Below are 13,061 nucleotides of genomic sequence, written 5' to 3' on the forward strand. Positions count from 1 at the left end.
TTAAGGAGGGCGCACCGCCGAGAGGTGCACCGCGGGGAAATTGGGTTGGCGCTGACGGAAAGCCGATTGGGTGAGCGACCCTGAAATAAACTGCACAACCCCTTGGCAGCGGCTCTCTTGGCCTCGTTACCCGGCCTTTCACCTCTCCATCTGCTTCTCACCTAGGGTCTTGCTGGAGTTTCATGAAGGAAATGGAGAGTCTGGCCGGCTTCTCTTGACCCCAGTTCTGCACTTCCTGGTCCAATCGACCCTCGCCATCTTCTCACGTTCCTCCTCCCTGCCCCCTCCTCGGATTCACTCCTACTCGACGAACAACACAAGAGGATGTCGAGCAGCGCATTCAAACACGAGTCCAGGAATGGCAATCTCACCGCCCCGCGAGACTCGCTAGAGCTCGCATCGCTTGCCTCCTCGTCGCCGGTCTCGGTCGGTGGCTCCTCGCGCTCGTCATCCCCCGATGGCATCTCCTCCTCACGCAAACTCTCCCTCGAAGATGAGGACCCCCTCGCCGGCGAAGAGGGAGATTTCTATCTTGAATCGGGCCGTCAGCGCGGTTTACGCTCCTACTCTATCTCCTCGGCCTTCGATTTCGGTCGCAATCTGTTCCCGTTGTCGCAAACACAAGCCGGATACGCACCACTAGGGACCCCTTCTGCGCTGGACCGACAAGGAGCGGATGCCTCATTGGAGCGAAATAAAACATTGACATACCTGAATGGCCTGTCGCTGATTGTGGGTCTGATTATTGGCTCTGGCATCTTCTCCTCACCGAGCCAAGTCAACGCAAACGCAGGTTCGCCGGGCGCTGCGCTCATAGTCTGGGCTGTGGCGGGCTTGCTGGCCTGGACCGGAGCCGCGAGCTACGCGGAACTGGGAGGCGCCATCCCACTGAATGGAGGCGCACAGGTCTATCTCTCTAAGATCTTCGGAGAGTTGTCCGGGTTCCTCTTCACGTGGTGCGCGGTACTAGTCCTCAAGCCCGGTTCTGCGGCGATTATCTCGATCATCTTTGGCGAATATGTCGTGCGTGCATTTGTAGGCGCCGACGTCGAACATATTAACCCCTGGATCAACAAGGGAGTCGCGCTGGGAGGTCTGTTTGCAGTCACTCTGTTCAACTGCATCTCAACCAAAATCGCGACGCGTATTGGCGATCTCTTCCTGGTTTTCAAGTTCGTTGCTCTGCTTGGTGTCACTATCACAGGCATTGTGGTTGCGGTGACCGGCCTTTCGTCCAAAGGAACTGCCAGCCAGGAATGGAAAACGCACGGCTGGTTTGAAGGCACCAATACCGAGATTTCCGATTTCGCAGTTGCGCTGTATGCAGGACTCTGGGCCTTCGATGGCTGGGACAATGTGAGTGACTTCACATGAGATCTACTGAATGTTTTTGTGCTAACTCCTCCCTCAGACGAACTACGTAACTGGCGAGTTTAAGAACCCGAACCGCGACTTGCCGCGAGTGATTCACACGGCAATGCCGCTGGTCATCGTGTGCTACCTGATGGCCAATGTCTCTTATTTCCTAGTCCTGCCTCGCGAAACCATCGAAGTGAGCAACACTATTGCCGTCCAATTTGGCGGGAAAGTGTTTGGCCCCGTTGGCGCTTTGATCCTCGCGCTGGTAGTGGGAGCCAGCTGCTTTGGCGCTCTGAACGCAACCACCTTCACTAGTGGTCGACTCGTCTATGCAGCCGCCAAGGAAGGCTATCTACCATCGTCTTTCAGCCGCATCGGTCTCGGCAGCTCTTCCTCGCCAACTCCTCCAGCGACAGACCGTCTTCGCCGCCGCTCATGGGCCCGTAGGTCCTTCTCACGCGTATTCGGCGACGAGTCTCGGCTGGGCTACACCCCGATCAACGCCATGGCTTTCAACGCCGCGCTGACTATGGTCTATATCGGCGTGGGCGAGTTCGGCACCCTAGTCACCTTCTACGGCGTCGCTGGCTATACTTTCTACTTCGTCACCGTGCTGGGTCTGATCGTCCTGCGCATTCGCGAACCCCATCTCGAGCGCCCCTACCGCACATGGATCACCACCCCAATTATCTTCTGCTGCGTCAGCCTGTTCCTCCTCAGCCGCGCGATCATCGCAGAGCCCCTCCAGACCTTGATCGTGGTGGCCTTCATCATCACGGGTGTTCCCGTGTACTACTGGCGGATCTACCAGCGGGACGGCCCAACAAGCATCTCAGGTTGGAAGTTCTGGAAATGGCGCTCTCGGTAGCAGCGTGTGCGCCCACACTTCTTGATATTTGCGCACTTTGCTGGCACTATTTTTATGATTTTGATACCCATGCATATTGCACATAACCCGGGTGTATGGTGAGATGCGCGCCGATGCGCCTTTGATGTCTTTTGTCCTTCGCGCGCTGCGCGATTGGCGTACGATGTGATGACGGTGGCTGTGGGCCTGTGCATTTTCATCCTTTTCTTCCCCACTGTCTTATTACCTTTGTTCGTGTGATGAAGCTAGTCGAGTGTCTTATACCGATATGAATAATCATAATTTTGCATTCTATATAATAGCATTGTGGCGGAGTGATAGACTACTAGGTAGGACGTGTCCAAAAGATGATCCGGTGCGAGATGCATTCGTTATATGGAGGTTATGTACCATATCGAAAAAACCTATATATACATCTCATGTCTTCTGCAAAGAGACAATTGGCGACTCCCCCGTTCTCGCCTCATTCGACGTTCGATAAGATCGCCACTTCCAAGCAGGGACTTTGGCTGCATAGATCTCATCGACTTCCGCAAATGTGCGGCCTCGAGTTTCCGGCATGAAAACGTACACGAAGACAATAATTGCGGCCATGCAACCCGCAAAAACGAGATAGGTCTTTGCGCCCAAACCCGCCGCATCTGCAGAGGTCAGCTGCGGAACGACCAACGTGGTGATGACAGCCGTCACCTCCTGGCACGCAATAGTATACGACATGGTATGGTGGCGGAGTTTGGGGGTGGCCATCTCGGACGGCATTAGGGTGGAGAGCGAGTAGAAGGAGGAAGCCCAGAAGAAGTTGAAGATGAAAGAGAGCACGGCAATGGCGAGGGTGGAGTGATAGTTTTTTGTGTCGAAAGCGAGGCCACCTGCTACAACGTCGATTATGAATAAAATAGCCATCCCGACGAATGCCGTCGGCCGTCGGCCGGCTCGGTCGATGACGAGCGGAGCGGCGATGGTGCCGGCCAGGGTGCAGCATGATGCGATGATGGTGAGGGAGAATGGGTCTCCGATACCCAGTTCTGTGAGGAATACTGTTGTATATGTCGTGGACAGAATGACACCGGAGATCTGATTGAGAGAGTAAAAAGAGCCTGCGACCAGAGTCCGTCGGAGGTGCTGCCGCTGGAAGATATGCCAGAACTTCACCTCCGCTTGCATCTCGCGGTCGTGTTTCTCGCACAATTCCATGAGACGAAGTTCGTCTTCGACTTGCTCGTCGCTAAAGCCTCGGAGTTTGCGTAAATTATGCCGGGCTTGCGCCAGGTTGCCTTTTGCCACGAGCCACTCGGGGCTTTCGGGGAGCGGCATGGTTATGGCGATCAAGATCACGGGCACGGCCGATTGCACTGCTAACGGGATCTGGAAGGACAGATGACCTCCGAGTTTCTGGGTGCCCCAGACAATGGTCGTGCCAACGACCCCTGCTGTGAGGTTGAGGATGTTGATGGAGCTGACACTTCTCCCTCGCATTGAAGCAGGGACCACCTGTATATGATACTTAGCATGTCCTACTTCCCAGGAGCAGGTCGGGCTTTACCTCGGACAGATAGAGAGGGGCAGTTGCAGTCGCAATTCCCATGGCAATCCCGTTCACCGACCGTCCTCCCACGAAGGTCCCCAGGTTCGGAGCAAATACTTGAAGTAGCCCGCCGCCAATTGAGAGGAAATACGCTGCCATCAGGGGCCACTTACGGCCAAAGTGGAAGTTCAGGGGAGAGGCCAATAGACCTCCGAGCACGGCGCCCACCAATGGCAACGAAAAGACCAAATTCTGATTGTGCGCCGTGAGGACGAATTGGCCGGTTGCCGGGTTGGGTCCTTGGAACTTCTCGACCTGATTGTTCGTCAGTTCGGTGGTGCTGTGCGCGCGTCGCCAGCGGAGAGTCCACTCACGAATCCAGTCAAGGCAGCCACGGGCGAGATGAGCTTGTCGTCGTATCCAAACATGAACGACGCCGCGCCAAAAACGATACAGACGAACACCAGGCGCGCATTGACAGCGCCCTTCTCTGGGCTTGAGTGGTCGACGTGTTCGACCTCGGCGGAGCCGGCCTCATCTTTGTCGGCCACCATCGTGCGAAGCGAACGAGCCCAGTACGATAGCAGAGCGGACGGCGCAAAAGCCCTGGAGGACTGACGGGACTCCGCCTCCATCCGGGGTTTATATACACGTCGAGCTCAGTATACGGCCATGACAGGGCGCGGATTTCCCCATGGAGAAGCAGGGCGACGATGGGGCTTCCCCAGACTTTTGGACGGTTCGCATCGCGTTAGTCGGGCCAAGTTTCTCCGAGGTTTCCCAGTTCAGCGCAACCCCAGGGGTTCGATGCCCCCAGCATTCCAAGGGTCTCTGGGGATTGTGGCTCAGCCAGTGAGCCAGTGAGCTAGACTGCCGCAGATATATTTGCAGATCATGTCTGGGCCCGCTGTCACTGTCCATCGCGACTGGGTTTCGCCGACAATCTTCCGCTGCGATGCCGACGCAGCCCCGGTCGGTTCGCGGGAAAAGTCAGTCTTTGTTGGCTGCGCTGGAATAAACCATATACCAGTGTATGCCATCAGTCCCTACCTCCGAGGTGAGGTATCCTCGGCCAGATTGTCGGTGTGAGGAGGCGTCAGATGTCGCAATCAGTTTCGCTGAGCAGCACTACCGTACCGTCTAGTTCCATTGGACCGCTCAAGGGTTGATATCCGCTCCTCAAGAGACCCGTTCGAGATCAACCTTTCGCAAGCTCTTTGACTTGAGTAATCACTGAAGTCGCCATGTTAATTCTAGTGGGCTCGCCAGACCTGGCGGGACACGAGCTACGGGACAAACACCTGCACACTGCTGTAGAAGGCACTGGTGACGAAAAAGCTTCAAGGATCGCGGCTTCAAAACCATCCTTTCATCTGACGGCCCCCAATGGCTGGATGAACGACCCCTGCGGGCTTGGCTATGACCCTGCGACAGGACTATACCATGTATTCTTCCAATGGAATCCATACGGCAATGACTGGGGCAACATGTCTTGGGGCCATGCCACTTCCACCGACCTTGTCTCGTGGAAAGTATCACCTGTGCCAGCTCTGACGCCCTCCACGGAGTATGATCACTGCGGTATCTTCACTGGTTGTCTGCGCGCAACAGATGTCTATGGAAATCCCGGGGCTTTGACAGCTATGTACACGTCTGTCCGGCATCTTCCACTCCATTATACCCTGCCGTATATCACCGGCTGCGAGTCTCTCAGTCTAGCTGTCTCCAATGATGGGGGCAAGACATGGGAGCGCCAGAGCTGCAATCCGGTCCTCTCCGGTCCCCCTCCGCATCTCTCGGTAACAGGCTGGCGTGACCCCCAGCTCACCACTTGGCCTGGGGAGAAGCAGCGAACGAGCTCGGATATTCCCCAATCACCACTATACGGGATTGTATCCGGTGGTATTGTCGGCCAAGCGCCTGCGATTTTTGTCTATACAGTCAATCCGACTGACCTCCGGCAATGGACGTATATCGGCCTCCTGGTCAATGTCGGCCTCAACTTTCATCCATCACGCTGGTCAGGAGATTTCGGTGTCAACTGGGAGGTTGGCAACCTGACTACGCTGACCAACGACGCTGGTGACTCCCGAGACTTTGCAGTCATGGGTGTTGAGGGGTGCCTGCGCTCTGAAAGTTCGCTTTGGACAACCCCCGGTTCAGCTCGGCACAGACGACAGGCTCGGTCCCAGCTGTGGATGTCTATCAAGACACGTAATGATACCGCGGGCTGTCATGGCGCTTTGGCAGAGTATGCGTTCGCTGGATACTTCGATCATGGCTGCTTGTACGCTGCCAACTCCTTCTGGGACCCTCAAACCTCTCAGCGCATTGTGTACGGATGGGTCACCGAGGAGGATCTACCCGACGAGCCTCGTCATCGCCAAGGATGGAGCGGCATGATCTCGATTCCTCGAGTGATGCATCTAATGACAATCTATCGAGTCACGCAAGCACGCACTTCACAGCTAGAATCGATTACCTCCATTGAAGCTGTCCCCGACACATCTGGAACGGGTACATTCACGATCCACACCCTGGGAATCAGCCCAGACCCGCGACTCTCTCTCCTGCGAGATGGGGCCCAAAAAAGGCAGCTTCCGCCCTCTTCTTTATCTGCGCCTCTACACGCACAGTCGGAACACTATCTAACCTTGGCTTCGGCCCGCTGGGAACTCGAGGCTGAAATTTCAGTACGTCAGCCATGCGAGCGGGTGGGCATTGAAATAGCGCATACTGCCGGTGAGTATTCCTTTCTTGAGGAGGGCCTTGCTCTGAACCTTGAAACTGACATGTTCAATAGAATTCACGCATTGTACAACCCTCGCATGGAACCCTGCCACGGAGTCATTCACCGTCCACCGACCCCCACTAGAAGACACAGAAATCAATCACGGATACGAGTCTGCATCGCATACACTATTCACTAGGGTCAACCAACAAGGCGACGAAGTTGAAGAGACCTTGCAAATCCACGCTTTCTTTGACAAGAGTGTGTTGGAAGTCTTTGTCAACAGCAGAACGGTCATCTCAACCCGGATTTACCACCCATCAGGTCAGTGCTTCGGGATCCGATTTTTCGCAGAACGAAACAGCAGCCAGCCCGGAGACGAACCGGCGTTACTTCTGAGGGCCGATGCGTGGGATGGACTTGGGACTCGCCGAGAATCAGCGGTAATGAACCACGCCAACAATCACCGTAATACTCCCCTACAGCAACAACCTTAGAAAATGAAAGAGCCAAAAGAGCCAAAAGAGCCTTCTTCACATAAGTGTACACTTGGTATTCCCAATCCATTCCTCTATTCACACAGACTCCACGCCAAAAATTCCGCAAAATCACACTAATCAAAACCCACTACTGTGCCCAGCTCCCCTGGGATCTGCAGCGCGCGCAAGTGAGCCCTGTACTTTTCCAAAAACGGATGGTTTCCTCCCCGGAAACTGCTGAACAGCAGGAGGAAGCTTTCTGCCATGCTCTGTGGAGTCGAGGTTGTGGGCAGTGATTTGGAAAGGTTGCCTAGCTGCGTCATCCCCATACCGAAGGGTGGGCTGATGTTACAGAGGATATCTGTGGCGCCCATGGCGATATCATACAATTTTTCGGTCTAGGGGAGATGTTGAGTTAGTCCAGAAGGAAAGAAATGAAGACGCTAAGAGTGCGCGGGGGTACTAGGGTTGCGGGGGGAGGGGGTTTCACGTACATATCCGATTCCATGTGCTTCCATGGAGCTAAGCCGTAGCGAGCGACATAGCTGAAGCGTGGATTCTGCAACGGACACTGCGAACCCAAATGTCAGTTCAGGGCGCTCGGACTGGGTCCTCAAGAGGCCATGGTTCAGGCATAAAAGCCACACGCGGTTCTGAATCCATTTCTGCGTGGTATAGACGTCTGCGGCCTGGGTTTCGCGCAGGCCAATTGCGAGGAGGGCATTGCTCTCATGTCCGTCGCCTTTAGCTCGCTCGAACCAGTCGTATCCCTTGTAGCGCTCCGCTTGGCTGATTCGTTCCAAGCTGTCAAACATGGATAAGGCTTTGACTTGTGTGAATCGTTGGCAGTAGCCGCTGCTCAGGTCGCAGCGGCGATTCCAGCAGTGGATGAAATCTTCATCGATGGCATCGAATAGCTCCATCATTCGTGCGAGACCCATCATGCCTTCGGCGTCTCTTTCGTTGTGGACGATTATGCCTGAGACGAGGCTGTGGGCGGCGTTGTGGAGGAAGTCGTGTACTGAGCGCATGCTGAATCCCGGCTTGCCGGAGAATGTGACGGGATGCAGGCGCTGCAGAGCATAGGCTCTATACTAGCATTAGTATGGTTATTCCTTCAATATATCGCATATGAACACACCTTTCAGTGATGGATAGGACGAGATATGTCCGTAGCCGCTGGCCTTTCTCTTCTCCTGAGAGATCCCGGTATGATCCAGGATCATTCAATCCCAATGTGGACGCAAGATCTAGCGCCTCTCGCAGCCGCAGCCATGCCGCGTTATGTTGGTTGCTGCCAAACAAGCAGCCAAACAGGAAGAAACTGGTCAAAACCGCCTCAATCGTAGGACTTTCACCAAAGTCAGAACAGCTTCGCATCTTAGTCGCTTCATGCATCATAGAGCGAGCCTGCGTGGCGCGAGACGAAGTGGTAGCACGTTCATTGATCTCAATTGGCTGCGTTAGCGAGAATGCACATAATGACAGAAGCATTGCTCCAAACTGTGAATTCGTGCGATGCTCCTGGGACATCATCCGTGTGTACAAGGAGGACCGACTCAACACCGGGACAGTCGGATGAAGGCGGTCGAAATATACGTCAATCCAGGGTATCATATTCGCTTCGTTAATTGCACTGGGCCAGAATCTTTCTGACTCCTGGCTTTCCGATGACTGCATCGACTCCACGGCGGAGGGAAATGCAAGCCCTTGGTGCTCTTGCGGGGGGATGCTCATCGTTGATACATCAGGCACTGGCTGGATGATAGATGGGAGAGATGGTTTGAGGTAGACGTAGCTTCCGGGAAATTCAAAGACAGGCACTTGGGCGCCCAGGTTGTCTGGCAGCCAGTATTCCACGTCTGGGCGGTCGTTCCAGCCCACGGCGCTGCTGCTGTGGGAATCTAAAGATGCAGTCTCGCCGCCCCAGGCGTCTACTACACCCGATGCTGGACCAGTCGGCGCCAGGACGGCCGTGCCGTCCAGCGGCATCGTGACTTGGGCCTGCGCGGGCGTCCAGGATGGCCCCGGCATGGAAACATGCGGGCCCGTTTCCACCGATGAGGTGGGGACATGATACTGGTAGGCTTCCTGCTTGGAAATGGGTGACTCCTGTGGAGTTTGAGGGATGATATGTGTTTGCTGCTGTCGAATTTGCGACACACGGCTGGGGGGCCCGGTCAGCGCACTCTCTTCGGCGCGTGGCGCGATCACTACTTACTGCCCGGTTGGCCCGCGCTTCTTCTGCGGTTGAAGGAATGTGCAGTCAAACCCCATCGACTGGCAAGCCTTGCAGGGTTGCGACAGGCTGCACTGGAGGGCGGCGGGTTATTAGCGCCAGGGGCGACACGGAGAGGGGGACCGTGGCAGGTGTTACCTTGATCTTGCGGAACTTGCATTGGTCGCATGCCCGCTTCGCGATCGGGCTGGACGTTTTGGTGCGCGTGCGGATGGCGCCGGTCGGCGACCCTGTGCTCGTGGAATCCATGGCCGCGCCTCCGCTGCTCCATCAAGAAAGGAATCTCAGTCTTGAGGGGGAGGATTGTGGGGGGGGGGTGGTGGTTGTGGCTTGGCCGAGTGCTGGGTCGCGGTTGAGGATCGGATCTCCGACCCACTTGCGACGGTTGCCAGTTCCCCGCCTAGAGAGCCCATTATACCGTTTAGTGTGATCAACCTAGAGATCTCTAAAGCTTGGCCCATTCGTGGTCTAAGGTAGGGAAGTTTCCGATGGCAGCGGCTATGTACACCAGTACCGATAGACTAGAAACGAGGAATTAATGACTATAGTCATGGATCTCAGCTATCGCAAGAGTCGCAAGGACAGCAAGAGATAGACCAGAGATGTCGCAATTCAATCTCATTTTGATATATTCTACGGCCTCTATAGGGCATTATTTAGCACGTAGCGCCAACTATGTCTATTCAAATCCATTATCAGAGCTCTCCTACTAAGTAAGAGCAATGTGGAATGCTAAGATCCTCTTCTGCTGCACAGTCAAATCGCCCCCAGCAACACCTGGTCCGGAAGATAGTTGATCCGTGGTGGCCTGAGGCGGCTATCGGGCCGAGTGAAATCACACCAGATGCTTATTATGCAGTGCGTTAAATAAGTCACTTACACTCGTACTGTTTATTCAATACAACTGATGATAGATAGCGTTAATGAACTCTTTGCCATGACCCAACCACCTCACTTACCTTACCTGAAGGCGCCAACACACGGACGATCACGCTTCGACAGTTCTTGTAGTCCTGTAATTATGCCAAAATACTTCTCCTTTAAACAGATCTAGGGATACGTGCATTTAGGATGGCTGTCCCCTGAGACAAATCGATAAGGTATCCGCTTGACATATTCCTACCAATGAAAGACATTACAATGTACGGACCGACGTCACATAGAAATGCCGACTATGCCATTGACTTCAAATCAGCGCCAATCGGCTTCATGCCCGATTCAACGCCCTGTGGCACCTCCAATTCCTGCTGAACTAGATAATTGCCCAATCAGTATACCCAAGGTGCGGCTCGGGCCCCGGGGATCGGAATCGGCGGCTTGAAGCACATCTTTCACGACAGCCCCTACTTTTGGCCCCACCCCCAACTGGGCTCCGCAGAACACAAGGAAGATGCAGAATATTCTTATCGCTTATGATCAACGTCAAACCAACAACAGCGAGATAATACTCATCCATGTAGGGAGATTAATCAGAATATTGAATCCTGCCATTCCACAAAGTCCTGGCTTTTTTTCGTAGCTAATATATCGCGGATCGTAGATGCAAGTATATGGGTCATGGGCGATGGGCTGCTCCCAGCAGGTCGCATAGGCCGTGGTAAATAGGCTGGTTGTTCCGGCGCCATGACTGTTGGAGAAGGGACCGTTGGAGAAGGGGGTCGTTCGTTACTCCAACCACGCCTGCACCCCCGCATACGCCCCCACTTTTGGCCAACGAAGTTAGCAACTAATAACGCGACACCCTCTGACCGCTCGGATGCAGAACATACTTAGTCGGCTGTTTCGCCCCGTAGATTAGGAAGGAAAGATATCCAGAGTACTCCGGCGCAATGGGCTCCATCCACCCGCCGTGGGCGCATATCGTCTCCCAGAAACGTGCGATCAGGGACCAGCAAATTGCTCCATACCTGGTCGACGATAAAGAGCTTCGAGTACCCCGGGTGCATCAGGTTGATCATCGCACTCGTCTGGAGCAAGAGCCCCAGGTCCAGAAAATCACGGACATAGACGATATTGCATGCCTGGTGAAGGGACTGGAGGCGGGTGAGTTCAGTGCCGAACAGGTCATACAAGCCTATATTAAACGGTACGAGACATTCCACAGCTATAGAAGAGGATTGACTCTGCTAACACGGTCATTTGGCAGCGCGGTGGTGGCACATCAGCTGGTAGGCGATTCTCTAGCCCTCTATCCAAAAAGAAAATTTGCTCAAACGACCTAATAGACCAACTGCTTGACGGAAGTGGTATTTGACGAAGCCCTTCAGCAGGCAAAGAAGCTGGATGAAGAGTTTAGTAGCACGCATAAGCTCAAGGGCCCTCTGCACGGAGTTCCCATCACCCTCAAGGACCAGTTCGATGTCAAAGGGGTCGACACAACCCTGGGGTACGTGGGCAGGTCCTTCAAGCCAGCCAGCCAGGACGCAGCTCTCGTGAAGATACTGAAGGATATGGGAGCCATTGTCGTTGCAAAAACAAACCTGTGCCAGAGTATCATGGTTCGTGCACCGCTTCTTTTATACGTTTGTGCTTGCACAATGATCGGTTCGCTTTGCTGAACTAACTTGTCCGCAGTGGGGGGAGACGGAGAACCCTCTTTGGGGACTAACTACCAACCCGAGAAATCCTGCATTTACATCAGGCGGCTCTACAGGGGGCGAAGGCTCATTGCTGGCGTTGCATGGCTCAATAGTGGGCTTTGGGACGGATATTGGAGGCAGCGTTCGCATTCCACAGAGCTTCGTTGGTTTATACGGCTTTAAGCCAAGTGTGAGACTCACCGAGCCCATATATACCCCTTTCTTTACCTGGATTCCATCAAAGCTGACACAATCTACAGAGTAGCCGATTCCCCTACGAGGGCGTACCCGTGTCCACCGAGGGCCAAGAGCACGTCCCATCTTCCGTTGGCCCCATGGCCCGGGACCTTGCTTCGATCAGCTATATCACCAAGCTCATAGCGAATGCTCGACCCTGCGACTTAGATCCCCGCTGTACCCCTCTCCCTTGGAACGAAACAGCATTCCAGGAAATCCAGAACCGACCCATGGTCATTGGCCTCATCCTTGACGACGGCATGGTCAAAGTTCACCCACCGATCACGCGCGCCTTGCAAGAGTTATCCACGGCACTGACAGCCCAAGGCCACGAAGTGGTGATCTGGGACATTGCGGACCACGCTGGCTGTATCGAGATAATGGATCTCTTCTACACCGTCGACGGCGGTGAGGACATCCGTCGCGACATGGCCGTGGCAGGCGAGCCGTATCTGCCCCATGTCGAAGCCCTAGTCAATCGCGGCCAGGCCATCTCAGTATACGAGTACTGGCAGCTGAATAGGCGCAAACGTGCTGCACAGAAGAAGTATCTCGATAAGTGGAATGCTGTCCGTTCTCCTTCGGGAAAACCGGTCGATGTGCTGCTCAGCCCGGCAATGCCGCACACGAGTATTCCGCATCGCAAGTTCCGCTGGGTCGGGTATACCAAGATTTGGAACTTCCTTGACTATCCGGCTTTGGCATTTCCTGTGGATCAGGTACGGGCTAACCTCGACAAGCTGCCTGCAGAGCCCTATGTGCCAAGGAATCCATTTGACGAGTGGAATTGGAATCTCTACGATGTAGACCAGGTCGACGGATACCCAGTGAACCTGCAAATTATCGGCAAGAAGCTTGAAGAAGAGAAGGTGCTTGGGGCTGCTACCACCATTGAGGGAATCTGGCGGAGTCATGTCCAAGGGAAAGTTTGAGAAAGTGGGAATAGATAGGATCAAGTAAATTTCGGAGTCGATGCTCATATACATGTCCCATAGTGGTAAAGGAAATAGAACGTTGTTGGTCATTGAATTTCAAGACGCCATT

At 54.3% G+C, this 13,061-nt stretch overlaps 5 protein-coding genes across 5 annotated transcripts; 3 read left to right on the top strand and 2 right to left on the bottom strand.

Moving 5' to 3' along the window:
- Positions 1–324: 324 nt before the first annotated feature.
- N7482_005259 (putative amino acid transporter) lies at positions 325–2,227 on the top strand (the record flags this gene model as incomplete). The annotated part of the gene is made up of 2 exons (XM_056687384.1): positions 325–1,356; positions 1,412–2,227. The coding sequence occupies 2 exons, from the start codon at positions 325–327 to the stop codon at positions 2,225–2,227; spliced, it is 1,848 nt and encodes a 615-aa protein (XP_056542939.1).
- A 417-nt stretch (positions 2,228–2,644) lies between these two features.
- Positions 2,645–4,387, bottom strand: N7482_005260 (uncharacterized protein; the record flags this gene model as incomplete). The annotated part of the gene is made up of 3 exons (XM_056687385.1): positions 2,645–3,718; positions 3,771–4,067; positions 4,127–4,387. The coding sequence occupies 3 exons, from the start codon at positions 4,385–4,387 to the stop codon at positions 2,645–2,647; spliced, it is 1,632 nt and encodes a 543-aa protein (XP_056542940.1).
- A 609-nt stretch (positions 4,388–4,996) lies between these two features.
- On the top strand, positions 4,997–6,980 carry N7482_005261 (glycoside hydrolase family 32 protein; the record flags this gene model as incomplete). Its single annotated transcript, XM_056687386.1, has 2 exons — positions 4,997–6,494; positions 6,556–6,980. 2 exons carry the CDS (start codon positions 4,997–4,999, stop codon positions 6,978–6,980), a joined length of 1,923 nt encoding a protein of 640 aa, XP_056542941.1.
- Positions 6,981–7,111: 131 nt separating this feature from the next.
- On the bottom strand, positions 7,112–9,462 carry N7482_005262 (CeGAL family transcription factor; the record flags this gene model as incomplete). Its single annotated transcript, XM_056687387.1, has 5 exons — positions 7,112–7,360; positions 7,457–8,051; positions 8,104–9,129; positions 9,184–9,275; positions 9,340–9,462. Coding segments are annotated over 5 exons (2,085 nt in total), but the record flags the coding sequence as incomplete, so codon positions are not given.
- A 1,568-nt stretch (positions 9,463–11,030) lies between these two features.
- On the top strand, positions 11,031–12,949 carry N7482_005263 (uncharacterized protein; the record flags this gene model as incomplete). The annotated part of the gene is made up of 5 exons (XM_056687388.1): positions 11,031–11,287; positions 11,348–11,369; positions 11,427–11,699; positions 11,776–11,970; positions 12,041–12,949. 5 exons carry the CDS (start codon positions 11,031–11,033, stop codon positions 12,947–12,949), a joined length of 1,656 nt encoding a protein of 551 aa, XP_056542943.1.
- Positions 12,950–13,061: the final 112 nt, after the last annotated feature.

Source organism: Penicillium canariense, assembly GCF_028826845.1.
Source record: "Penicillium canariense strain IBT 26290 chromosome Unknown utg000003l_segment0_segment0, whole genome shotgun sequence".
Classification (NCBI taxonomy): domain Eukaryota; kingdom Fungi; phylum Ascomycota; class Eurotiomycetes; order Eurotiales; family Aspergillaceae; genus Penicillium; species Penicillium canariense.